This window comes from Piliocolobus tephrosceles, chromosome 5 (assembly GCF_002776525.5).
Source record: "Piliocolobus tephrosceles isolate RC106 chromosome 5, ASM277652v3, whole genome shotgun sequence".
Lineage (NCBI taxonomy): Eukaryota > Metazoa > Chordata > Mammalia > Primates > Cercopithecidae > Piliocolobus > Piliocolobus tephrosceles.
Window position 1 is genome coordinate 75,211,596 of NC_045438.1, and position 27,891 is coordinate 75,239,486.

Sequence of the window (27,891 nt, forward strand, 5' to 3'; positions counted from 1 at the left end):
AAAAATGAGGACTGATCTCTACTACATATACTCTCACTTTGTCAGGTTTTTGCTTTCAGTTTTATCAGCCTTTCGACAGTAGTAATAGTAAGAACACTAACTTATGTTTTGTGGCCTGCTTTAAAAAAAACGAAGTTGTTTGTTAAGAAACTGTTTTTGTAAGACTGCCTTATCATCCTGAAGTCACCTTTCTACACATCCCACTGTGAAAGAAATTACACATTTATTATTACTGAATCTGTAAGACACTGGTATTTATTACAGTTTTTTATTTAATGATAGCTTTCCTTTTTACTACTAGATTTTTAAAGATTTCACTCTTAACTCATGAAATCATGAACAAGATACTTCACCTGAACAATGTCTTCCTTATCTATAAGTATTTCCTGCCACATTACACAAAAGATCTGAGGAACCTCACTTGAAAAAAATATACAATAAATAAAGTTACAATAGAAATAGTGTAGAATGATCAGGAAGATTTGAATAAGAACATCAGGATGAGGGAAAATAAATTAAATATACAAGCCTAAGAGGTCTTAGTCCTCTTTTTAGTAACAGCTGCCTGTAGAGTGAGAGAGCATATGTTCATGACCACTTCTCTGTTTACTTTTTCTAGGGTTTTTATTTTTATTCTGCTTGCCACTTTCTTCATTACTATCTCACCTAGCTAGTTATAATAAGCCCTTGCTTTTCCCTTGGTAGCCATATTCTTTTCTGTCTTCTTCCTTAGCATAAACCTACACATATGCCGTGTGTACACATGGCATATGTGTAGGTTTATGAGATCTTAGTCCTCTTAGGCCTGTATATTTATTTTATTTTCCCTCATCTTCATGTAGTTTTTGTCCAAGCTGCTGGTCAGTGGAAATGAAGAGAGATGTAGTTGGTGAGCTAAGTCTTTTCCTAAGGAAGCTCAATAAGCAGTATCATTAAGTATACATTTTATCGTTGGGCTTTCTGTTGTAAAATAAGAGAGTTAATGTCAGTTGGATTACTTTTACAGTCACTTTTAGTTTGATAATTCTTTAATAGTAATGAACATTTATATTATGTATTAAAGACTTTTGCTGAAATAGTTTGAAATAATTTCCACTGAAAAAATAATATTGTTAGTGTATTAGTAACATTTGAAGAAACTGAAATGCAGAGGTGTTATATAGCTTTGGGAAAGTTGTACGGTAATAAATGACCAGTCTGTGTTCTTCTTCATTGTGTACTTTTTTATGACAACTTATATTCAAGGTATTTCAAAACAACACTTTTAGAGTTTGTATGAATTTAAAAAAATTTTGGACTTTACATAACATTTTATATTTAGGTGAAGACCATCCCCGTCCTCTCTACCCTGACTAATGAATGGATTAGAAATCAGGTTTAGTGGCTGGGCACAGTGGCTCATGCCTGTAATCCCAGCACCTTGGAAGGCTGAGCCGGGTGGATCACAAGGTCAGGAGATCGAGACCATCCTGGCTAACACGGTGAAACCCCGTCTCTACTAAAAATACAAAAAATTAGCCGGGCATGGTGGCGGGTGCCTGTAGTCCCGGCTACTTGGGAGACTGAGGCAGGAGAATGGCGTGAACCCAGGAGGCAGAGCTTGCAATGAGCCAAGATCACGCCACTGCACTCCAGGCTGGGCAACAGAGTGAGATTCCTTTAAAAAAAAAAAAGAAAGAAAGAAAGAAATCAGGTTTAGCCAGCCCATTGTCTTCATAGAAACAATTATTTTTTAAATCTGGCAAATGCTATTTTGCGAGGTAATTTTTAGTAACAACTCTCCGTATAGTGAGAGAGCATACACGTTCATGATTACTTCTCTGTTTACTTATTCTAACGGCCACTGATTTTTATTCTACTTGCCACTTCCTTCGTTATTATCTCATCTAGCTAGTTATAATAAGCCCTTGCTTTTTCCTTGGTAGCCACATTCTTTCTTGTCTTCTTCCTTAACGTAAACCTACACATATGTCATCAGTGGAAAAAGGAAAATTGAAAAGTAAAACATTAAAAATGAAAACAAGGATATTTGTCTAATATCTTTTTGGGTTTATATGCAGTATTCATTTTCAACAGTGCATGTCTACATTGCTGTGTTTGTCTGAAAAATAAATGAGGCCAAGGAGTTGCGGTGATGTTAGAATGTTTTTCTTTACTTCTTAATCTATATACTCAGGAAACGTTGTTTTTGTTTTAAAAATATTTGTCAATTTGTTTTTACAGCACATTATGTGAAGCACTTTCTCATTCAGGCTATGTATCTTTTCAAGCCTTAACCATAAGATCATGGATTCGTTGTGTTTTGCAAATGTATATTAAAAACCTCTCTGGGCCTGATGATATGCTCATAGATAAAAATCTTGAACAGGGAGTTGGTAAGTAAGTGTAGGTTTTTTGGGGAAGATGGAGGTATCTGTGGAAAGCTATTTACTATCTAGATCATTTGTTATGTAAATTAATAGAAAATATACAAAATATTCATAATTGGGTGTGAATACAAGCAGAATTTTATTTCTTTTTGTAGCCTGTTTCTTTGTTTTTGTTTTTGTTTTTTCAATTTTCCTGTTACTATATATGACAAACTTCTCTGCTATAAAAGATAAAAGAACTTGTTTCCTTGGAAGCCAAGAACAGAAATTTGCTCCTCAGGTGACAAACTATTTTTTTTAAAGAAACTGATCACGAAAAAAGTAGAACTCTGAAGCGAATAACCAGATATCACACTGTGAACACCCTAGAAAGAAAAATACCCAATTATGAATAATTCTCTCCCATTTTATATTAGATATTTTGCCTTTCTTCTGATTTACAACTAGTCATTGAGTGATATTTGTACTTTTTAAAAAATGTCCCATGCAGTTCTGTTGTCTATAGGGCATGCCTTTTCCCAAAGCTATTGTTTATGGCCACTTGTTAATTTCATGAAGGTTGGCCTGAAAAAATCCTCCAAATTTACTTTAATATTTTATTATATCAGTTGCTGTTACATGAATAACTTTTGGGCAAGGGTGTTCATAAGTGAAAGAAACTTAATTTGAAGTCCTTGTGTAGAAATTTGAATTTTAAAAGAAAGTATGTCGTAAGTGAAGAATGCTGTATTACTTCTTATACATTATATATATGTTGTGTGTGAGTTTATGTATATAGTATGTTATTATATAAATTGATATAACAAATACTATTTTATTTTAACAGAAAAAGAGTACATGGAACAGTTGGTCAAACTGACAAGATTACTATTTAAACTCTCAGAAGTAAAGAGTATTTTCTCAAAGGCCCAAGTTGAATATTTATCCATCTCAGAAGACCCTAAAAAAGCACTCGTTCGATTCTTTGAGGTATTTTTCATTTATTAGTATAATTGCCCAGATTAATTACAATTAATTTTCAGAAAAACCTTAAGTGTTCTTAAAGTTTTTCTATAAAATGAATTCTTATAAGTTAAATCATATTATTGATTGCCTGCTATTGAAAAGTTCTAGAGGAAGAAAAATGTGAATCTAAGGTATAGTACAATTCACACTTAAGGACAGCAGAAAAATTACATTAATGAAGAATAATAAAACTAAAGAATACTACAAAAAAGCTTTACTCTAAGGCTAATCTAAATTGTAGGAATATTGACACAGTTGCTGGACAACCGCATTCTTCAGATGCTTGGGAACTGAATATCCTTGTAAACATTCCATAATACTCCCATCTTAGTGTTTATCACCCTGTAGCGTACAGTGTAGGCATAAGCACCATCTACTTCATATGACAGTGTAGTTGGAGCATTAACATCCAATTCATTTGTTTTGTTTTGTCTCGATAATGAACCGTGCCATTCTAAATTTTGTTTTTAATTATTAATTTTACAGAAATGTATCTATGTGAGAGTGTTTGTTTTACAAACCTAGTTGAAGTTGTTAATGTGTTTGGATTAGTGTCTTTTGTAAGCTATTAATTGTAAAGGTTGGTTTATTTTCCCACAGAGTGGTTGGTATTAGCTGCAGTGAAAATAATTAAAATCAATAAGCTCTTTTCATAAATGTTAATTCTTCCATTGGTTTCTGTTAAGTTAAAATACAATTGTACGACAATTAGAGATGTCATGCAGTCTCTAAAAATATTTGATAATAGTAAATGCAGATGTAAAATACCCATTCCATTTGGACTCTTATTTAGTTGTTGATTGGATCTGAACCTGCAATTAAACACCTGTGGTGTGCTGGGAGCTATAATGGATCAGAAATGGAGCTAGAAATCAAGTTCTTCATTGATAGTTTTCATCTAGCCCAAATTAATTGTTCTTTCACCACTAAAAAAATGAGTTTTTTTGCTGAATGCTAGATAGTATTATGCTAGAACTTCATAGGGATTTGAAAAACCAAAAGAAGTAGTTCTTTATCTCAAATAGCCTTTACTTTTCTGTGTATACAAGACATACACAAAGACTGAAATAGTAACACAAGGCATTATATGCTAAGTGCCAGTTGGTTGAATCAGTAGGTAAAGAATTTAAAGCATTTTGGTATAATAAGTTTGGATTTTATCCTGTGAAGAGTGTGAAGGCTTTGTAAGTTTTTAAGTAGATATGATTTGGTTAAATAATTTCTTTAATGAAAATAGATAACAATAGTGTAAATTAAAGGTGCAGAGAACTATTGGCCAAAAACTAGTGAGGTGTAGAAGGAATCAAAGATTGGATGGTTGTGGGATTTCTGAATGGATATGAAATAAATGCTGCGTTTGACTAAAAGAGTGATGATACTTTAAGGAGAAATAGGAACATCATGATTTAGGGTGACAGAGAAGTAGGTGAAGAATTCAGTTTTAAATTTACTCATTTTTAAGTTGTGTCAGGTCTCCCCAAGATTATTCCTAGGTTCTGTGATTCACAGTACTTAGCATATAGTTGTATTCACAGCTATGACTTATTAACAGAGGGATGCAAAGCATAATCAGCAAAAGGAAAAGATGCATGAGGAAAAGTCTGAAGAAACCAGGCATAGCTTCCAAGATTCTTTTCTCAGTGAAATTACACAGGATATGCTTAATTCTTCCAGCAAGGAATTGTGACAAGACATGTGAAATACTATCTGCCAGGGAAGTTCCTTAGCGACTCAGTGCCCATGGTTATTATTGGCGACTGGTCACGTATGCCCTCTTTGCCTCATACTTAGAGAATTCCAATTCCAGAAGGAAAGCAGATATTCAGCATAAACCATATTGTTTGCATAGACCAATTTAGGATCAAGGAATTGTAGGAAACTTTTCAAAATCTAAGACCCCAAATACCAGCCAAGAGCCAATCTTGCAAGCAGGACATTTTAAGAGTAGCAGTCTTGGGTCTGCTATATTAACTCTTTTCTGCACAGACATGATAGTATGACATCTAAGTTATTATTATCAAGGTACTGAGAAATGCATGTTTTTTAGGCTAGGGAGATTAAGCCTAAGCATAGAGATTATATTGAGAAGTCTAAGGCACTGGTATTCAAAAGTGTAGTCCAGAGACCCTTGGGAATTACTGATACCACCTGCTCAAAATTGTATTAATATTTGCACAAATAGTGTAAAATATTTTACATAAATCAACACTGTGGCCCAAGATTATGCTAGTATTCATTATAGTTTATACTGCCATGCATTTACAGAAGAAAAAGCCAGTTTCACTTAAGAATATCTTTAATGAAGCAGTAAAATTATTTATTTTATTACGTTTTGACTCTTGAGTACATGTACTTTCAGTATTCTGTGAATGACAATGCAAAGTGCACTTAAAGCACTTTTGCTGCATACCAAAGCAATGTGGTTGTCTAAATGAAAAGCACTTGTGTGATTATTTGAGTTGCAAGCTGAACTGACTGCTTTTATCTTAAAAGAACAACTGACAAAGTATGGTTATTCAGACTTGGCTATTTGGCAGACATTTTCTCAAAAAATGAATGAAGTGAGCCTATCACTTCAAAGCAAACAACTGACAGTATTTGTTGCTAATAATATAATTCAGGCTTTCAAGAAGATTAGAATTTTGAGAAACTTGTATTTGCCATCGTGATCTTGAGAGCTTTCCGATACTTATTTTCTGATGAGAGTGGTGGTGGTATTAACAGGTATGATTTTTTTTCCTGATATAAATAATGAAGTGTGTCAACATTGGGAAGCTGTGTAACTCAGTGAACCACAATTTTCCAAATGACGAATACAGGCCTTTTAAAAAGCATTCATGAATGTAAAAGATTCACTCAGAATACAAGATTGACCAATGGCTTTTACTTTAACAGAGTATAAAGTGTTCATTGACATGGTTTCAGACTCCATGGTTTAGTTGCAACTAATCTGTAGGAAATACCACTTGTCAAGTTTTGGTATAATAGCGAAGAGGAATTCTCATGGTTATGTGAAAAATCTTTCAAAATATTTCTTATTCTTCCAGCCACATACATTTTTGAAGCTGTATTTTCTTCATCTGCAGCATACCACAATAAATCATGCAGAAGCAGATATGAGAATCGAGCTGTCTTTTATTAAGTCAGACATAAAAGAGATTTGTAAAAATGTTAAAAAATACTACTTTTCTCACTAAATTTGTTTTTTGTCTGGAAAATAGTCTTTTACTAAAATATGTTACTTACATGTAATGTTCATTATTATTTTTCAATGATTTAGTGAATAAAATTTTATAGTATCATAAATATTGATAGATATAACCCAAATAATGAAAAACCCTTCAAGATCCTCAATTTTTAAGTGTGCAAAAGGGAACTGAGACCAAAGAGTTTGCGAACATCTGGTCAAGGGAAAGAAGTGTAGAAAACAAAGGGCAGACAGCTAAATAGAGAGGAAGGGGATTAGTCATGTGTATCTCTTGTTCTTGTCTACTGATCTCACAGTCACTTATTTACATTCACTGAGTTTCTTATCTTTTTTTCATTTCACGTTTTATTGTCAACATGTCCAACTTTAGTGTCACCATGGATTAAGCTTTCATTTCAAAGCTTCTGTAGTACTGTTTCAGTCTTTCAGTGAAAGAAGTAGTCTATCACTTCTGCCCTACTTCTGTGACTACACCCTGAGCAGTGGAATCCGTGGAGCATCTGAAAACTCACTGGCTACCATCACCTGTCCTTCCAACTCATGAATGACCACATAGTAACCTTCCCCTCCCTGTTATTCTAGTACAACATTCTCCCAAGGCCTCATTTCCTTCCCTCTTCACCGTAATTAGACCCCTTGGGGCCTTACTTCCGCTACTCTTACCAACATTCTCACAATCTTGGATCTTTTTTCTTTTGGTCACACCTACAAACCCTCAACCTTGGTTCAGTGCAACCACCTATCTCTACTTTGTCTTACATGCTGAGTGCTGCAGAAGAGAAGTCACAGAACTGTTTGTATTGGTGCTATTCATGGTCCAATTTGGGTCATTGGAATTCATTATAAGTTCTCAAAAATGGTTTGAAAATTTTACTACTTTACTTAAACTTTCTTTTTTTTTTTTTGAAATGGAGTCTTGCTCTGTCTCCAAGCTGGAGTACAGTGACACTATCTCGGCTCACTGTAACCTCCACCTCCTGGGTTCAAACCATTCTTCTGCCTCAGCCTCCCGAGTAACTGTGACTACAGGCGCACGCCACCATCCCAGCTAATTTTTGTATTTTTACTAGAGATGGTGTTTCATCATATTGGCCAGGATGGTCTCGATCTCTTGACCTCGTGATCCGCCCGCCTCGGCCTCCTGAACTGCTGGGATTACAGGCGTTAGCCACCGCACCCGGCCACTTTCCTTAAACTTTCTAACCCATCTCTTAGCCAGTCTTCTCTTGATTCTTTTGTTACCTTTCACCCTTTGCTTGTTCTCACCTTTCCTCAATTTATTCTCTCATTTATTTCCTTTCCTCTTCTTCTCATGTCTCTGTTTTTCTGTTACTGATTCACCTCACATTTCTCTCTACCACTCTCCATTTTGCCATCTCTACCTTCTCTGCCCATCCTTTTTTTTTTTTTTTTTCTGAGAAGTTAAGCTGGCATCAGATGGCTCATAAAATTCTAGGAAGAAAAGTGAATTCATATCATAAAGCTGAACTTTTTAGAGGTTTTGCCTGTAAAAATTTGGCATTACTTATAAGTCTTTCTTGTAGGGGAATTTAGGGATTTTGAATTCCTGGTAATCTACTGGGAAGTATGGTGAGCCAACCTGTTTGGAAATCATGATGTGATTTAGTTACAAAATATGTGTACATAAGTTTCACATTTTTTCCACTGATCTTTTGCTAAGTTGGCCCTTCTATAAGTAGTTATTGGTGAGTTTTTAAAAATTCTTCCTTTAACCTTTATTTTAATAATAAAAGACAAGACTTAATTCTTTTTACTTGTATTTTAATTGCTATGAATCTTTATTGGAAGGTTACAAATGAAAGCTTCAATGTCAAGGGCTATGGGTGCGTGTGTAGAAAAAGAGAGAGAAATTATATTTATGTTCCAAATCTTTATGGTATAAAACTTGGAAAGTTAAATGATGTTTTTCTTTATTTATAGGCTGTTGGTATAACTTACGGGAATCTCCAGACACTTTCTGATAAATCTGCCATGGTCACAAAGTCCTTGGAATACCTTGGTGAAGTATTAAAATATATTAAGCCTTATTTGGGAAAAAAAGTTTTCGGTGCAGGGCTGCAGCTGACTTATGGAATGATGGGTATGTATTCCTGACATTATTTTGCTAGTAACATTTCCTTATGTTAGGTCTATACTATCATGATGGATAGGTATATATTGGCTAAATCACTATTCTCCATACAATCATAAGAGTAATCTGAAATACAGTGATTTAGCTTAAAATAATTCATGCTGGCCTTCGAAGCTCTGTCTTGCTCTATCTCTTTTCAATACTTTTGATTGTTTTAGTATTAAAATTATGATCAATACAGAAAATATGCTAGCACCAGTTGCTTTCAGTAGTCTGTCATGAGTCACATTTCAATACCTGAATAACTAGAATGGATCTTTTTTTAAAAAAATGCTGATCTATTGTTAGAATTAAAAACATCAGAAAACTATCACTTACATCTATTTCTATGGTCTGCTCTGTATGAAGGAGATAGGATTTAATACAGCACTAAAAATATTTATGCTTTAAATCTTGTTTCTCACAATACTCTTATCTTTTCAAAAATAAATCTTTTTCTATGCCTGTTCTATAACAATGGAGTGTATCTTTCTTTAGGAAGTCAGTAATTAACATATCTTTGTTTACTAAAACCGTGGTGCTAACCAAAACTAGGAATTGAATAAAGGTAAATGAGAAAGATTTCCTTAGAAACTTTTATATAGAATTTAAGTTTTGGGGTTTTTTTTTCCTTTATTTCTCTGTGGTCAAACCTTTTATCTGTTCCCTTTAATCTTATGAATGTACGAATAAGCCTGATTCGGGCTGTCTGAAACCTTTTATCTTTGTTGTAAAAGATACAGGCGAATGTGAAAATGTGTAAATATAGAAAATGTAAATTATAGTAAAAGCTATAGCAATTCAGGCATCTTAATTTTAGAGAAAAATATAAGTGAGAATTTATAAGTTTAATAGTAAAATGCAAATTAATAAGTATATTGTCATTCATGCTTATAATTTATTAGTGTCTACCAAAGTTGTCTGTTTCCAGATTTAGATTTTTGCCAAGCTAAATGTCTGATATAGACGTGGGACAAAATTCTACTTAGGAAAAATTGAGGACTTTGCTTTGCTGCCTTGTTAATTTTTGACTAAATGGCTGATCTGTATTCTTTCTTTTTGTCTAGGTTTCAAAGACTAGGAAGAGTATATTGCTACAATGTTGCCCATTTATTTCCTAGAAATTAGGATAGGTAACTTAAAGATTTCTTCATGTTAAAGGTTTAGAATAAAACAGAGAAAGAGCAAAGTATAAACTTGGGAGAACTCCAAGGTGTTTTAAAATGTTGGGATTGCGATAGCATAACCATTTGAGGGAAGGAGTTAACCACGGAAACATTGTACTTTATTTACCTTGACAGTTCCTAACTGGGGACATGTCTCCTGTTCACTTACAGGGTTGCAGGACTGCTAGTGAAAGGCACAGAACTATTGATGAAATCACCCGTCATATTAAGGAGAAGGCATCTGTGATCTTAATTGTAACTCAGTTATTTATGAAAAGGCAGGGTGGATCCATCAACTTCACTCCTCTGTAAATTTTGTTTTGTTTTTCTCATTCTTCATATCTCATAGTTTTTCTGTTTCCATGTATAAGGCTTTCAATCATCCCTGCCTCTTTGGCCATTCTTCCCCATTTTGCTTTGTAATTGAAATTCAAGTCATGACCCTTCCGTGCCAAGCGCAAATTTCCCCACTTTTCTCACATTCCCAAGTAGACTTGATCATCTCTCTCGTTGCACTTCATCTGTCCTTTTCTTATGACATGATATTATTTATAGTTTGCCATTTGTTACTGTTATTTGTGTACTTGACATGCCTCCACCAAATTTCAAACGTGTAGTAGCCATATCTTTTGAATTTTTTATTCCCATCATCATGTATTTTGAACAAAAAAGAACACTTATTATGTATCAGGCGCTGGATTGAGAGTAAGAGCTACATTAAAGAGCTCCAAAGTACGAGATAGTGTATGTATACTATATAAATATTTCTGGAATTTAATAACTTTATTAACCTAGCAATAGTACATAATGTGTTTTTTAATGTTCTTTTTTGTTTTTCTTTGTTGTTGTTTTTGAGACAGAGTCTCCCTCTGTCACCCAGGCTGGAGTGCAGTGGTGTGATCTCAGCTCACCACAACCTCTGCCTCTGGGTTCAAGCAATTCTCGTGCCTCAGTCTGCCGAGTAGCTGGGACTGCCGATGTGCACCACCATGCCTGGCTTATTTTTATATTTTTACTACAGACAGGGTCTCACTATGTTGCCAAGGCTGGTCTTGAACTCCTGAGCTCAAGCAACCTGCCTGCCTCAGCCTCCCAAAGTGCTGGGATTACAGGTGTGAGCCACTGTATGCAGCCTTTAATGTTCTTAAATGAGCAAAATTACTTTCTAACTATAAAGATTTAAAAATGTATATTGTAGTGATCCCAATTGTTACGTAGGGTAGAAAATAGGCAAAATACGTAGGGTAGAAAATACAGAGGATAGAAAATAAGTAAATACTCAAGAGCTTGTATAGTGGTTATCATTGAATGGGGAGATCCTATTAAATTTTTTTTGTATTTTCAGTTTTATTCATTAATAAATAATATATTTATAGCCAGGAAAAGAAAAAAAAATTAGGTTTTTACAAAGGTACTGTATGTATTTAAACCTTTCCTAGTTTTTTACTTTAAAAATATTTTTATATTTCCATTTTACATGTTTAATAACACACACACACAAAAATATTCCTTGCTGAAACCTAAAAAGTAGGCATCTGATAGCAAGCAGTAAAACAAATGTCTCTACCTTATATGAACTCCTAAAGCTTAAAGTCTTCAGCAAAGTGTTTTAACCGTTGCAGGAAATGAAATACAGTAGTTTCCCCTTATTCATGGGGAATATGTTTCAGTACCACTAGTGGATGCCTGAAACCGCAGATAGTACCAATCCTATGTATGCTGTGTTTTTGCCTATGCATACATACTTATGATAAGGTTTAATTCATAAATAAGGCACAATAAGAGTTTAACAATAATAACTAATAATAGTATTAATAGAACAGTTGTGACAATAGATTGTAATAAAAGTTATGTGAACTTTGTGTCTCTCTCCAACTGCCTTCCCCACACCCTCATCAAACTATCTTATTGGTGTCCTATACCACGGGCAACTAAACTATACCACGTGGTACCCTATCTCACAGGTAACTAAACTATACCATGTGGTACCTATACCAAGGGTACCTAAAACTGTAGAAAGTGAAACATACCTATATGACACCTGAGAGTAATAGGAATCATTTCATATGCCAGTGATGATAGCAGTTTCCCTTATGGGTATGTTAATGTTATTAGAATATAAGTTCTTCTTGTATTGCTGTCATACTGAAATTTTCCACCAACTGAAGAAATGAGGAGCAAACCAGCATTATTTAAAACTTTGCTAAGTGAACATTATGTTTCTTTATGATTGATTATTGTACTTTTATAACAAAAGATGAATGTTGCTGTTTGTTCTTGGAAGTGATAATTGGTTGAGTTTTTTTCTTTAACTTACTCTTCCATAAGCATATTTTTTTTCTTTCAGAGCTTAAATTTTAAACTTTTTATTTAATGGAAATGACTTTGAATTTTATCGTTTTTGCTTTCTAAGGTGGAATAAAATATGAAAGTTTATGCAGTAGATGTACCCCTGTACTTTTTGGATAAGCACTTAATCTGTTTTTAAATTCATTTTTCAGTAAGAAGACCTCAATAGCAATAATATATCCTAATGGGAATTATATATCTGCTCTTAATTACTTTATTAAACAAAGGGTGCTCATTTGTTAAGTTTTATTATCATCAGATGTGGCAATTAACAGACTTCTAGCACCAAGGAAGCCATAATATATTTCAAGTAGCAAAGAAATCTGTTTCTCTTCATTCAGAATTAAAATTTTGTTCGTTTCTATTAAATAATCGAAAGGTGTAAAAACTGAAGTTCATGGAGGTTAACTGAAGTTCGTGGAGGCTAAGTGATTAGCTTATAGCTAATCCTGTTTTCCCTATTTTAACAATTAAATTTAATTATACTTCTGTTGCAGACTGAATTGAGGCCACCTATAAAATTATATGTAAGATTAAAATATGAAGAAATAGAGGTACAAAAAATGTGGAGTTTCATGATGAGGCCCAGGGAAAATTAGTATGCATATAAAACCATAATGCATAATCCTACAGTATTCTTTAAAAGGTGGATTGTTAATTTGCATCTGGGCATCCAAAAAGGGAAATCTGAATAATTTCAACATTCAGCCAATGTAGTCACATAATGTCACATAATGTATAAATATATTCCAGTGTATATGTGAGTGTAAAAAGATTGAATAGCCCTTGTCTAAAATTCTTGGGACTAGAAGTATTTTGGAGTTCAGATTTTTTTGGATTTTGGAATACTTGCAGTATACTTAACCAGTTGAGCACCCATAATCCAACAGTGTGAAATGTGAAATGTTCTAATGAACAGTTCTTTTGATCATCATGTTGGCACTCACAAGATTTTGGATTTTGGAGCGTTTCAGACTTTATATTTTCAGATTAGGAATACTTAACCTGTGTATATATTAAATGCCAGTTGCTCAGAAAATGTATGTTTTCCTTGGCCCAGAACTCTATGAAAAATTTGTCTCTTCAGTGAAATATATGAATTGACATAAGTATTTGTTATTTGTACTATGTGTTTCTTCCTATTTGCTATTTTAATTTGGTCCCATGGGCTTTCAACACAAATTTTTAAATTAAATGACAAAATGTTCTGGTCAGACGATAACAACAACATGCTGTTACTTCTCTTCTTTGTTAGGAATTCTTGTGAAATCATGGGCACAAATCTTTGCCACCTCTAAAGCCCAAAAATTACTATTCCGGATCATAGATTGTTTACTGCTTCCACATACAGTATTACAGCAAGAGAAGGAACTGCCTGCACCTATGTTGTCAGCAATTCAGAAAAGTCTTCCTTTGTATCTCCAGGTATAGTATGTGCGGTTGCTTAAAAGTTAAAAAAAAAATGGAAACTTTGCCTTAAAAACATAGTTTACGAAATGCTGATTTAAAAACCGTACATTATAATCTCAAGTGATTGTGTGGCACATTTGTTGAACATATTTTAGATTGCTTTTATGTTTGGCTTTGGAAACAAAAATGAAAAAGCAGAGGAGCTTAAAGTTGATAGAGGAGGTAGATGAGCACAGACACTTATGGTAGTGTGCTCAGTATTTTTTTTTTTTCAGACCTCATCTATCAGTCAGACTGGGGGGTGAGGAGATATAAGAGAATACACTATAGAGAACATCAGAGGTAAAAGAGCAAAATGGGTAGGAGTTGGAGGGCTTTTCATTTCAGAGGGAGCAACATGTACAAGGGCATGAGCTTTAAGAAAATATGGCACACTGAGGAAAATCAAATGGTTCTGTTGTGGCTAGAGATTGATATGGCAGGAGACATGTAATGGAGGGCTTTATATTCCATCCTAAGAAGTTTGGACTTAATCATTTACATGGGGACCTGATGAATTTTTAGCAGAGAAGTAGAGTGACATAATGATAGTACATTTTAGAAAGATGATTCTGGTGGCAATATGTAAGATAGTTGGTATGGAGGTTTTGGAAAGCATTGGTGACGAGTTCATTGTAATAATCCACATATTGTCAGAAGGTTTTGACCTAAGGCAGTGGGAATAAAACCCATAACAGCAGATTTCAAAAACATTTGGGAGCTGTGATTAAGAGTACTTGCTAAGTGAGTGTTGTGGAGGAACTCAAAGAAGTGAAATACTTCCTGGATTCCAGAGTGGCTATCTGCATAGATAGTAGTTCTACTCACTAACGTGGGAAATCCTGGAGATGTCGGGATGAAGGTAAGGATTGGTTTCTGAGCAGCTTTAGTTTGAGGTAAGCAGTTGGAAATATTCATATGCCATTCAGGAAAGGATGAGGCTAGAGATGTACTTTATTATTTATTAGTGTCTGATATTGAAGATAAGTGCTTCTTAATTTGAGGTCCAACAAGGGAAGCTGAGGAGGAAAGGGAAAATGGATTTTGATTACATAACGTTCTCTTTTCAAAGATGTATTTCATAACAGAGTTTTAAGATTTCTGAGAAGTTTTAAATTTTCCCTCTAATTTTTATTCATAATAGCATTTAAAATGAGGTTTAGCCTGTTATCTAACAGAATGATAAAAAGGGGAAGCAGCCACACCACAGACTGAACCGCCAATCTCACAGAGGGAGAGATGAATAGAGGGGAGTGGTGGGTAGCAGGAGAGTCTGGAATATTTCTTCCCTGTGGTCCTCTTAAACCCAAACAGTCCATTTTAATAAGAATTATCACAAGCTTTGTAAGTGGTAAATTTAAAAATTTGGTGTATTTTCTGTTTGGCAGAACTGGAGCTATGTCTTTAATTTCTTCATGGTACCCAGCTCTCCTCTTTGGAATTTTCAGAAAATATTACTTCATTTTCTTCTAATTTAATGTGCTTTTCCTTAAACCATTCAAGAAACAGAGTTGGTGGTGGTGGGTGGATTGGGGAGGTTCATTGTTTGATTTTTTTCAGTTGTTTATTTGGTACAGTTTTAATAGCTGTATGCTATTTTTCATTACAAATAAACTTTCAGAATTTCTTATTGGGTAAATACCCGTTTACAACTAAAATGGAGACTTCAAACATTTTAAATGATTTCTCTTGGAAAACACATTGTGAGTCACCAAGTACCAAATTAAGAGTTAACTTTTAGAATATAATATATTGTTGTGTTGGTTATTATATGATTTTCTATATTTAGTAGCATTTAATATTTAGTAATACTAGCAGAAAACATTTTCTCTCAGGGTATTGGTTTAATTGTTTAAGTGTTAAATACTGTAATATATATGAAAGTATTTTGTTAACTGCTATACAAATGGAAGCAAAATAAACAGACATGCAACAAGATATCAAGAGTTCTGTGTGACTTTATTAAACTCTTCACTTTTCTAAACCTTAGTTATCCTAGCTGTAAAATGGAGATACAGTATTACTAACTCAATGGTTCTTTGAGAAATTTAAATGAAATAGTGAATATAAAGCACACAGCACAGTGCCTGTTATAGGAAAACTAAGTAAATTGTTATTCTGAGTCTTAATTTCCATATTCTTTACCCCTTGTTACTACTTTTAAAAAAATTTTCAGATTTTTAGCATGGAAGACTTTTAGCAAAAATTGTATAGTCTTAGACAAAATAACCGGTACCTAGAAAAAAATGACTTAAAGATGTTTTATAACATTTTAAGTACATATAAATGTAGTTGATGAGCAAAATGTTCAAGTGTTCTGAGATTAGAGGAAAAGAATCTGCCTTTGTCTTCCTACACTTCTCCCCTGCTTCCTTTGTTTATGCCTCAAAGACGTACATGCTTAGATACCATATCATATGTGTTGCCCAGGCTTAACTCCTTGTAATTCGTATGTACATTATCTGTTGATTACTTGAGGTATCCTTTTTGATTGTTATATTCTCACATGAATATTAATGCTGGGGACTTCATTAGTGAGTTTCTAAATGTTGTTTGTTCTTTGAAACTTTACCTCTTAGTATTTCTTACTTTTTTTCCTCGTAGGGCATCTGTATCGTGTGTTGTCAATCTCAAAATCCGAGTGCCTATTTGAATCAATTGCTAGGGAATGTTATTGAGCAGTATATTGGGCGATTTCTTCCAGCTTCACCATATGTTTCAGATCTTGGACAACATCCTGTTTTGCTGGCATTGAGAAACACAGCCACTGTTCCGCCAATATCATCTCTAAAGAAATGCATTGTACAAGTCATAAGGTACATCTAAATATTACATATAGGTGGTATGTACAAATTATTAAGCTGTATTAAAAAGTGATGAAGTGGCATTTCAAACATGTTGGCAACCCTTAGGATACTAGAAGTTCAGAAGCTTTTTTTTTTCCCTGAGAAACATTATCTAAGAATTTATTAAAATGACATTTGCTTATGGCAGCCTAAGACAATGCCCTTTAAACTGCTTCTCTTTTCTCTGTGTAGCTATTACCTTCCCTATATATGTCCTAAAGGTACATTTTTGCTTTTCAGTTTTTCATCAGATAAACAATATTTATATTTTATACTGTAAAAAACACAGTAATTATATTTGGCTGGGTGTGGTGGCTCACACCTATAATCCTAGCCCTTTGGGAGGCAGAGGTGGGTGGATCATTTAAGGTCAGGAGTTTGAGACCAGCCTGATGAACATAGTGAAACCCCATCTCTACTAAAAATACAAAAAAATTAGCTGGGCATGCTAGTGGATGGCTATCATCCCAGCTACTCAGGAGGCTGAGGCAGGAAAACTGCTTGAATCTGGGAGGCAGAGGTTGCAGTGAGCTGGGATTTCACCACTGCACTCTAGCCTGGGCAACAGAGCGAGACACTATCTCAAAAACATAAAATGTAGTAATTATATTTTATAAAGATAATTAAGTGAAAAAATGAATGCTAATATTGGAAATGAAGCACCCTGAAATCTTATTTCGTTAGTTTACTCTTAACTCAGTTTTATTAAGCAAATGAAAAATGAAACTTCTTAAATATTCTACTAACTCCATATCCTTTAACATTAGGAAGTTCAGTAATAAAAAATGTTTTGTTGTTGTCTTCATGTAGTATTTATTTTTATATGAAATTAGTTTTTAAGCTTTAAGATGCTATGGTGATATATGTTATTCTTATCTAGTATTAGTTTTCTGTGTTTTTTAGTGACCCAATATTATCTGTTACCTCTCATTATAGAATTCCATGCCAAATTCTGTCTCCCCTCTCACCGTTTTGAGTTCTTAGTGTCCTGTTACTCAGGTTTGGAAGCTTTATCTTCTTTGCTTCCTATCCTTGACCATCCTTTGGCAATCCTGACCTCCTTTTCCTATTTCTCTTCCCTTAGTACATTGCACCTATTGTCAGAATCTTCTGCTTTCTGCATCCCTAGTCTTTTCTTCTAGTCCACCCTAAAAAATGCCCCCAGATTACTTTTCCTAAAATATTATTTCATTATGAAACTTCCCTGCCATTAAACCTGCAAGATCTTTTTTGCCTGTGAAATAAATTTCACGCTCCTTAGTTCTCTGCGATCCATCACTTAACGTTTCCAGATGTATTACATATGGTGTCATACAACCCCTAATAAGATTCGTATTGCCCCTCCAAAATGCCTCATACCTCCCTATGTCACAGCTTTATTCAAACTGCTTTCTCCATTAAAATGTCATTTGTTGGGGCTAAATCCCACCTATCCTTTATATAACCTACACCTGATATGTCAGTGTACCATGTATGTTTCCTTTTTTGAAATCATATGCCCTGTACAGCTCAATTTGCAGAATTATGATAGTTTTGCCTTACTTGTATCTGAATTTCCAACAGGATTATAGTAACCTACCACAGTGTTTGAAATATTGTGTAAATAATTTTAGTACAATCTAAATGACAGATGCTGAAGTGAAATTGAATCTGTAAAACTGTTTAAAACCCCAGTGTTTAGGATCCCAGGACTAGTTGACTTTCCTATTTACTTAACATACAGTAAAAATGTTTTTCTCATGGTTTATAGTTGAAGGCTTAAAAATGTAACTTTTTTTTTTTTTTAAATACTCAGGAAAGATACAGAGATTGCCTCCTAAGACTTCTTCCATGCCATGCTTCCCTATTCCTGCACTCCCTCATCTGAGTTAGGGCTCTTTCCTCTGAATTCCTGAGAATTCTGTGCTTATCTTTGTCAAAAGCACCATTATGCTATATTGTAATTGTCTTTTTCTTTTTTTCATTTAACTTCTCCACTCGATGGTGGGCCTCTTGCTTTCAGAGACCGTATTTTACTCAATTTTATATTCTTGTTCTTAGATATGTACCTGGCATTCCACTGGTACCCAATATATGTTTGTTCTAGGCATTAGGAATTCAGCAGTAAACAAAATTAGACAAACCTCAAATAATGAATTTTCTAATATGTAGTATTTGTTGGAAGTCACTGTAGGGAATAGAAATAATTACTAAGACATAGTTCTTATCCTTATGTTTATAATACTTAGTGATTTCTATTCCTCATGTTTATTATTACTTTGCAAATATGTATTTTTTATATGTGTGTGTATATATATATATATATATATATATATATATGGATGTCTAGTTTATATTTAGCTGTATTTGACAGATCTTCACATTGTCTAGACATTTGCAGAAACTAAGCAATTCCAACTTTTATTTATTCACTTAATAAATGTATACCGAACACTCATTATGAGCCTGGACCTGTTCTAAGAGGTGGGACTAAAGAAAGATTAGTCAAATTATTATCCTTATGATCTCTCTTGAGTTCTAATACTAAATTTTATCTTGTCTTGAGAGGTAATACTTAATCCTAAATTAGTTCTCTGAGTCTTTAACTTACTGGAGGAAGGAAGGAGATAAAGCTTGAATGTCCTATCTTATTCCTAGGACAATCCTCTGTTTATTTGGAAAAATGAGACTCCTCCCAAGTCCTTACATAAATAGATATGAAGAGAGATTTATTTATGCAAATTTAACATTAGAGAAAATGTTGCAGCATTGAGGACCCATAAAGGAGATCAAACTTGTATTAGAAAGGAAAAAAAAAAAACACAAATTAACAATTAGGCTTTCATTTAGATTTTGAGTTCATTGTAAAACAAGGTTGCTTTCAGTTTAGTTTATGACTGACTATATTGTGCTTTGGCCCTGAGAGCACACCAAAAGGATAACTGTATTAATTTTGGGGGGTAAATTTTGCCAGTATCTTTAAAGTGTGTGCCATTTGTTCTTGCTCTATTGAAGCTTTAAGCGGAGAATAAACAAAATTTTGCTTCTTTTCAGGAAATCCTACCTTGAGTATAAGGGATCCTCACCTCCTCCTCGCTTAGCATCCATTCTGGCCTTCATCCTCCAACTCTTCAAGGAAACTAACACAGACGTTTATGAAGTCGAACTACTCCTCCCTGGCATTTTAAAATGCTTGGTGTTAGTCAGTGAACCACAAGGTTAGTTTGTTTGTAAGGTTATTTTTGTTACCATTTTCTTTTCACAAGTTAAGAAACTACTGTTTCCCATCAGTTTAATGGATAGTTACAAAATGTATGTGATTCTTTTATATCCCTTGATATGGGTCATGGTTAAAGAATAAACTCCGGCTAGGAGCTCAGGTTAGGTGTGATAAAATGGTTACAAACTGAGATGTTTTTGGTCCATTTTAGTTTTGGCTTTTTTTTCCTCCTTGAGGCAAATAGTTTATTTAAGGGCTACTTCCTTTGATTAGATTTGGTAACCTCTCAAAGAATATTTGTTAAATCTGACTTCAGTATTAAAGGCAATTTGTTAAATATCAAGTAATGAGAGGTCATCATACTTTTTTAATTCAGGTTTTTGCTGAAATATCTAAGCTGATTTTTGGGGCAAACTTGTAGGGGTCCTTTGATTCTACTCCTTTTGTTTTCAGTCTCATCAACCTTACTTCTAGTGATTGCTTTAAAATAACATTTATTGGCCTGGCATAATGGCTCATACCTGTAATCCCAGCACTTTGGGATAGAGCTCTTAGGTCAGAACAAATCTCAATCACTGACCTCAAAGGAGCCTGAATTTTATTAGATTAGTCCTTAAAGCAATTTATGCCCCAGGGTATTACTAAAAACATTAAAGCAATCACGCAGAAATTAATTAGCAGAGCGTAACAGCTGAGTGTGAGAGTCCTGCCAAAACCATTGTCTTCACATGGAGACTGTGGGCATACCCGAGGTTACACCACCTCAGGAGCAACATCTAAGGCAGTGAGAGGGCAAGAGGAGGAGTAGACTTCATTATTTGAAAAGCGCAATTTTCACCAAAAAATTACAGGACTTGCAAAGAAACAGACACGTACAATCCATATACTGAGAAGAAAAGCAGGCAACATAAACTGCCAGTGACAGCAGTCAGATATTGTCTTTAATAGACAAAGACTTCAAAGTAACTATTATAAATATATTCATAGAACTAAAGGAATGTGTAATAAATGAAGAAAAGGAAAGTTTGGTGACAATAGGGAAAGAAGTTTTACGAAAAGAACCAAATGGAAATTTTGGAGTTAAAGTTCAATAGCTGAGTTAAAAATTTCACCAGAGGGACTCATTAGTGGATTAGAACTGGCAGAAGAAAGAATTAGCAAACTTGAACATAGATCAATATAGATAATGTAATCTAAAGCACAAAGGAAAAAAAATGAAGAAAATGAACAGAGCTGTTGAGAAATGTGGAACACCATTAAGTGCACCATATATATAACAGGTGAACCAGGAGAAGGCAAAAAAAATTGAAAATAAAATAAGTAAATAAGTGTGTGTGTATATATATAAATTTTTGTTTTGTTTTGTTTTGTTTTTTTGGGACGGAGTCTCGCTCTTTCCCCCAGGCTGGAGTGCAGTGGCACGATACCGACTCACTGCAAGCTGTGCCTCCCAGGTTCACGCCTTTCTCCTGCCTCAGCCTCCCGAGTAGCTGGGACTATAGGTGCCCACCACCACGCCTGGCTAATTTTTTTGTATTTTCAATAGAGATGGGGTTTCACCATGTTAGCAGGATGGTCTTGATCTGACCTCATGATCCGCCCGCCTCGGGCTCCCAAAGTGCTGAGATTACAGGGGTGAGCCACCACGCCCAACCTAAAATAATACGTAATGTCTAAAATTTTTTAAAGTTTATTCAAGAATATTAACTTATACATTCAGGAAGTTCAGCTAACTCCAGGTAAGGTAAATGTAAAAAGATCCACAAACAGATACATCATAGTAAAGATGCCAAAAGCTAAAGGCCAAGAGAAAATCTTGGAAGTAGCCAGAGAAAAATGACTTGTCCTCTACGAGAAACTCTGGTAACATTAACAGCTGACTTCTCAAAGGAAACAGTGGGGGCCAGAGACAGTGGGATGACATTCAGAGGATTTAAAGCAGGAGGGTAGAGGGGGACCTGTCAACCAAGAATCCTTTTTTAGCAAAGCTACCTTTCAAAACCGAAGGTGAAACAGACATTCTCAAATAAATTAAAGCTGAGAGAATTTGTTGCTAACAGACCCACCTTTTAACAAAATGCTAAAGGAAGTTTTTCAGACTGAGACTGACCCCAGGCAGTAATTCAGATCCACATCTACACAAAAGAATTCTAGTAAAGATTATCATATTATTATTAAGACAGTATGAATGCACATTTTTTCACCTTTATTCTCTTAACTGGTTTTTAAGAAGCATTTGTATAAAATAATATTGTTGAGCCTATAACATATAGAAATATAGTTACCAATAATAACACAAAGAAGGTGGTGAGAGCAAAACAGTATTAGGCTAAGGAAAGGACTCCACATGGCAACTCAAATACCCAGGAATAAATGAAAAAAAAAGAAAAGAAAAGATAAGTAAGAAGGTTAATACAGGATTAGTGTTCCATATCCAAAATGCTTGGGAACAGAAGTGTTTTGTGTATCAGATTCTTTTGGATTTTTGAATATTTGCGTATATAGTATGAGGTATCTTAGCAGCAGGACTCAAGTCTAAACATGAAATTCATTTATGTTTCATATACACCTTAAACGTGTCTCCTGAAGGTAGTTTTTTACAATATTTATAAATTGTATATGCAGCCTGTCACATGAAGTCAGGTGTGGAATTTTCCACTTATGGCATCATGTCAGCTGTTAAATACTTTGAGATTTTGAAGCATTTGGAATTTTGGATCTTTGGATTATGAATGCTGGACCTGTATAGCAGAAGTTAAGATATGTATTTGCTGTTCTCTCTTTTCTTAGCTTCTTTGAAAGACATAAATTTATATAAAGTAAAAATTACAACAGTATATTTTTAACTTTTAACATTTGTAGATATTATATAATAGGTATAACAATACCACAAAAAGGGAGAGAAAGAAATAGAGCTATACAGTGCATAAGATTTCTGTTTCTGTATTAGTATAAATTTGAAGCTCTGATAAGGTATATATGATTAACTTAGAGTGACCACAAAGGAAATAGTTCAAAAGTAATTAATAATGAAATAGGCTGAATGCCCCAATTAAAAGACACAGACTGGCAAATTGAATAGAGTCAAGACTCTTCAGTGTGCTGTATTTGAGAGACCCGTCTCTTGTGCAAAGGCTCAAAATAAAGGGATTAAGGAAGATTTACCAAGCAAATGGAAAGCAAAAAAAATCAGGGGTTGCAATCCTAGTCTCTGATAAAAAAGAGTTTAAACCAACAAAGATCAAAAGAGACAAAGAAGGCCATTACATAGTGGTTAAGGGATCAATGCAACAAGAAGAGCTAACTATCCTAGATATGTATGCACCCAATACAGGAGCACCCAGATTCATAAAGCAAGTTCTTAGAGACCTACAAAGAGACTTAGACTCCCACACAATAATAGTGGGAGACTTTAACACCCCACTGTCAAACAACCCACTATCAATATTAGATCAATGAGACAGAAACTTAACAAGGATATCCAGGACTTGAACTCAGCTCTGGACCAAGCAGACCCAAGAGACATCTATAGAACTCTCCACCCCAGATCAGCAGAATATACATTCTTGTCAGCACCACATTGCACTTATTCTAAAATTGACCACATCATTGGGAGTAAAACACTCCTCAGCAAATGTAAAAGAACAGAAATCACAGCAACCTGTCTCTCAGACCACAGTGCCATCCAATTAGAACTCAAGATTAAGAAACTCACTCAAAACTGCAAAACTACATGGAAACTGAACAAGCTGTTCCTGAATGACTACTGGATAAATAACAAAATGAAGCCAGAAATAAAGATGTTCTTTGAAACCAATGAGTACAAACACACAATGTACCAGAATCTCTGGGACACATTTAAAGCAGTGTGTAGAGGGAAATTTGTAGCACTAAATGCCCACAAGAGAAAGCAGAAAGATCTAAAATTGACACCCTAACATCACAATTAAAAGAACTAGAGAAGCAAGAGCGAACAGATTCAAAGCTAGCAGAAGACAAGAAATAACTAAGATCAGAGCAGAACTGAAAGAGATAGAGAAACAAAAAAACTTTCAAAAAAATCAGTGAATCCAGCCAGGAACTGGTTTTTTGAAAAGATCAACAAAATAGACCGCTAGCCAAACTAAGAAGAAAAGAGAGAAGAATCAAATAGACACAATAAAAAATGATAAAGGGATTATCATCACCAATCCCACAGAAATCCAAACTATGATCAGAGAATACTATAAACACCTCTACACAGATAAACTAGAAAATCTAGAAGAGATGGATAAATTCCTGGACACATACACCCTCCCAAGACTAAACCAGGAAGAAGTCGAATCTCTGAATAGACCACTAACAGGTACTGAAATTGAGGCAGTAATTAATAGCCTACCAACCAAAAAAAGCCCAGGGCCAGACAGATTCATAGCTGATTTCTACCAGAGTTACAAAGAGGAGCTGGAAATATTCCTTCTGAAACTATTCCAATCAATAGAAAAAGAAGGAATCCTCCCTAATTCATTTTATGAGGGCCGTCATCATCCTGATACTAAAACCTGGCAAAGACACAACAGAAAAGGGAAATATTAGGCCAGTATCCCTGATGAACACCAATGCGAAAATCCTCAATAAAATACTGGCAAACCGAATCCAGCAGCACATCAGAAAGCTTATCTAGCACGATCAAGTCGCTTCATCCCTGGGATGCAAGGCTGGTCGAACATAAGCAAATCAATAAACATAATCCATCATGTAAACAGAACCAACAACAAAAACCATGTGATTATCTCCACAGATGCAGAAAAGGCCTTCGACAACATTCAACAAACAGTACTTCGTGCTAAAAACTCAATAAACTAGGTATTGATGGAACGTATCTCAAAATAATAAGAGCTATTTATGACAAACCCACAGCCAATATTATACTGAATAGACAAAACTGGAAGCATTCTCTTTGAAAACTGGCGCAAGACAAGGATGCCCTTTCTCATCACTCCTCTTCAACACAGTATTGGAAGTTCTGGCCAGGGTAGTTAGGCAAGAGAAAGCAATAAAGTGCATTCAATTAGGAAAAGAGGAAGTCAAATTGTCTCTGTTTGCAGATGACATGATTATATATTTAGAAAACCCCATCGTCTCAGCCCAAAATCTCCTTAAGCTGATAAGCCGCTTCAGCAAAGTCTCAGGATACAAAATCAGTGTGCAAAAATCACAAACATTCCTATACACCAATAACAGACAAACAGAGAGCCAAATCATGAGTGAACTCCCATTCACAGTTGCTACAGAGAGAATAAAATACCTAGGAATACAACTTACAAGAGATGTGAAGGACCTTCTCAAGGAGAACTACAAACCACTGCTCAATGAAATAAAGTAAAAGAGGGCACAAACAAATGGAAGAACATTCCATACTCATGGATAGGAGGAATCAGTATTGTGAAAATGACCATACTCCCCAAAGTAATTTATAGATTCAATGCTATTCCCATCAAGCTACCGCTGACTTTCTTCACAGAATTTGAAAAAAAACTATTTTAAATTTCATATGGAACTAAAAAAATGTGTGCATTGCTGAGATAATCCTAACCAAAAAGAACAAAGCGGGAGGCATCATGCTACCTAACTTCAAACAATGCTACAAGGCTACAGTAACTGAAACAGCATTGTACTGCTTCCAAAGCAGATATATAGACCAGTGGAACAGAACAGAGGCCTCAGAAATAACATCACACATCTACAACCATCTGATCTTTGATAGACCTGACAGAAACAAACAATGGGAAAAGGATTCCCTATTTTATAAATGGTGCTGGGAAAACTGGCTAACCATATTCAGAAAACTGAAACTGGATCCCTTCCTTACACCTTATACAAAAATTAACTCAAGATGGATTAAAGACTTAAACATAAGACCTAAAACCATAAAAACCCTACAATAAAATCTCGGCAATATCATTCAGGACATGGGGATGGGCAAAGACTTCATGACTAAAACACCAAAAGCAATGACAACAAAAGCCAAAATATATAAATGGGATCTAATTAAACTAAAGAACTTCTGCATAGCAGAAGAAACTATCAGCAGAGTGAACAGGCAACCTACAGAATGGGAGAAAATTTTTGTAATCCATCCATCTGACAAAGGGCTAATATCCAGAATCTACGAAGAACTTAAACAAATTTACAAGAAAAAAACAAACAACCTGTCAAAAAATGGGCGAAGGATATGAACAGACACTTCTCAAAAGAAGACATTTATGTAGCCAACAAACTTATGAAAAAATGCTCATCACTGGTCATTAGGGAAATACAAATCAAATCCACAATGAGATACCATCTCACACCAGTTAGAATGGTGATCATTAAAAAGTCAGGAAACAACAGATGCTGGAGAGGATGTGGAGAAATAGGAGCACTTTTACACTGTCAGTGGAAGTGTAAATTAGTTCAACCATTGTAGAAGACAGTGTGGTGACTCCTCAAGGATCTAGAACTAGAAATACCATTTGACCCAACAATCTCATTGCTGGGTATATACCCAAAGGATTATAAATGATTCTGCTAAAAAGACACATACACACATATGTTTATTGCAACACTGTTCACAATAGCAGAGTCTTGGAACCAACCCAAATGCCCATCAATGATAGACTGAATAAAGAAAATGTGACACATACACACTGTGGAATGCTATGCAGCCATAAAAAAGGATGAGTTCATGTCCTTTGCAGGGACACGGATGAAACTGGAAACCATCATTCTCAGCAAACTAACACAAGAAGAGAAAAACACCACATGTTCTCACAAGTGGGAGTTGAACAGTGAGTACACATGGACACAGGGAGGGAAACATCACACAGCAGGGCCTGTCGGGAGGTGGTGGACTGGGGGAGGGATAGCATTAGGAGAAATGCCTAATGTAAATGACAAGTTAATGGGTTCAGCAAACCAACTTAGCATATGTATACATATGTAACAAACCTGCACATTGTGCACATGTACCCCAGAACTTAAAGTATAATAATAATAATTTTTAAATCATTAAAGATTTGAAAGGCTACACTAAAAAAAATTCACTTAATGCAATAAGAAAACAGTAAAGTTGATGAAAGAAACAAACACATGAGTCATTACGAAAACAAAAAGTAAGAATGCTGATGTAAATCAAACTATATCAAAAATAATGCTGTGTGAAAGGATTGACCAGTCCAATGAAAAAGCAGAGATGATCACAGTGGATTTTTTAAAAAAACAAGATCTACCTATATGATATTTACAGGAAATACTATAGATTCACAGATATAAATAGATTGAAAGTAGAAAGATGGGAAAAGATAGTTATGCAAACAGCAACCACAGAAAGCTTAAGTGACTATACTAATAGCTCCATAAGAATTACTAATTTATATGGAATTACAGGGGACCCAGAATAGCCAAATCAAGAGGAAAGCTGGAAAACTCATACTTCTGGATTTTAAAACATGTTACAAGGCAACAGTAATCAAGACAATGTGATAGTGACATAAAGATAGATATGTAGGTCAACAGAATAGAATTGAGCGTTCAGAGAGAAACCCGTGTTTATGGTCAATTGGGGTTTTTTTGTTTGTTGACAAGAGTGCCAAGACAATTTAATAGGGGAAAAGTAGTCTTTTCAACAAATTTTGCTAGGTCAAATAGATAGCCACATGCAAAAGAATGAAGTTGAAACCTTGTTTCATACCACATACGAAAACTAACCTAAAGTGAATCATAGACCTTAGTGTCAGGGCTAAAATTGTAAAAGTCATAGAAGAAAATATAGGAGTAAAATCTTCATGACTTTGGATTTGGCAATGGATTCTTAGCTATGACACTAAAAGCATGAACCACAAAAGAAGAAAGAGATAAATTGGACTTCATCAAACATTAGGAGCTTTTGTGTTTCAAAGGACACTATTAAGAAAGTGAAAAGACAACCCACAAAATGGGAAAAAATACTTGTAAATTATATGTGATGATAAGGAGTGTGCATCTATAATATATAAAGAACTCTTAAGAATAAGTAACAAATAACTGAATTTAAAAATTGGCAATGAATCTGAATAGACATTTCTACAAAGAAAATAAACAAATGACTAATAAGCACCCGAAAAGGTATTCAACATCATTAGTCACCAGGGAAATGCATATCAAAACTAC

At 34.6% G+C, this 27,891-nt stretch overlaps 1 protein-coding gene across 4 annotated transcripts in view; it reads left to right on the forward strand.

The window, feature by feature from the left end:
• The window catches only part of MMS22L (MMS22 like, DNA repair protein), a 139,608-nt gene that overhangs the window by 100,288 nt on the left and 11,429 nt on the right, over positions 1-27,891 (forward strand). For 3 of the 4 annotated variants that reach the window (XM_023205881.2, XM_023205882.2, XM_023205884.2), the window contains 6 exons: positions 2,224-2,375; positions 3,196-3,338; positions 8,524-8,683; positions 13,484-13,653; positions 16,282-16,493; positions 19,557-19,720. In XM_023205881.2, coding sequence (XP_023061649.2) covers positions 2,224-2,375; positions 3,196-3,338; positions 8,524-8,683; positions 13,484-13,653; positions 16,282-16,493; positions 19,557-19,720 — 1,001 coding nt within the window. Of the gene's footprint in view, positions 1-2,223; positions 2,376-3,195; positions 3,339-8,523; positions 8,684-13,483; positions 13,654-16,281; positions 16,494-19,556; positions 19,721-27,891 lie in introns of those variants that run through there. The other variant, XR_002730375.1, reaches the window with a different exon arrangement.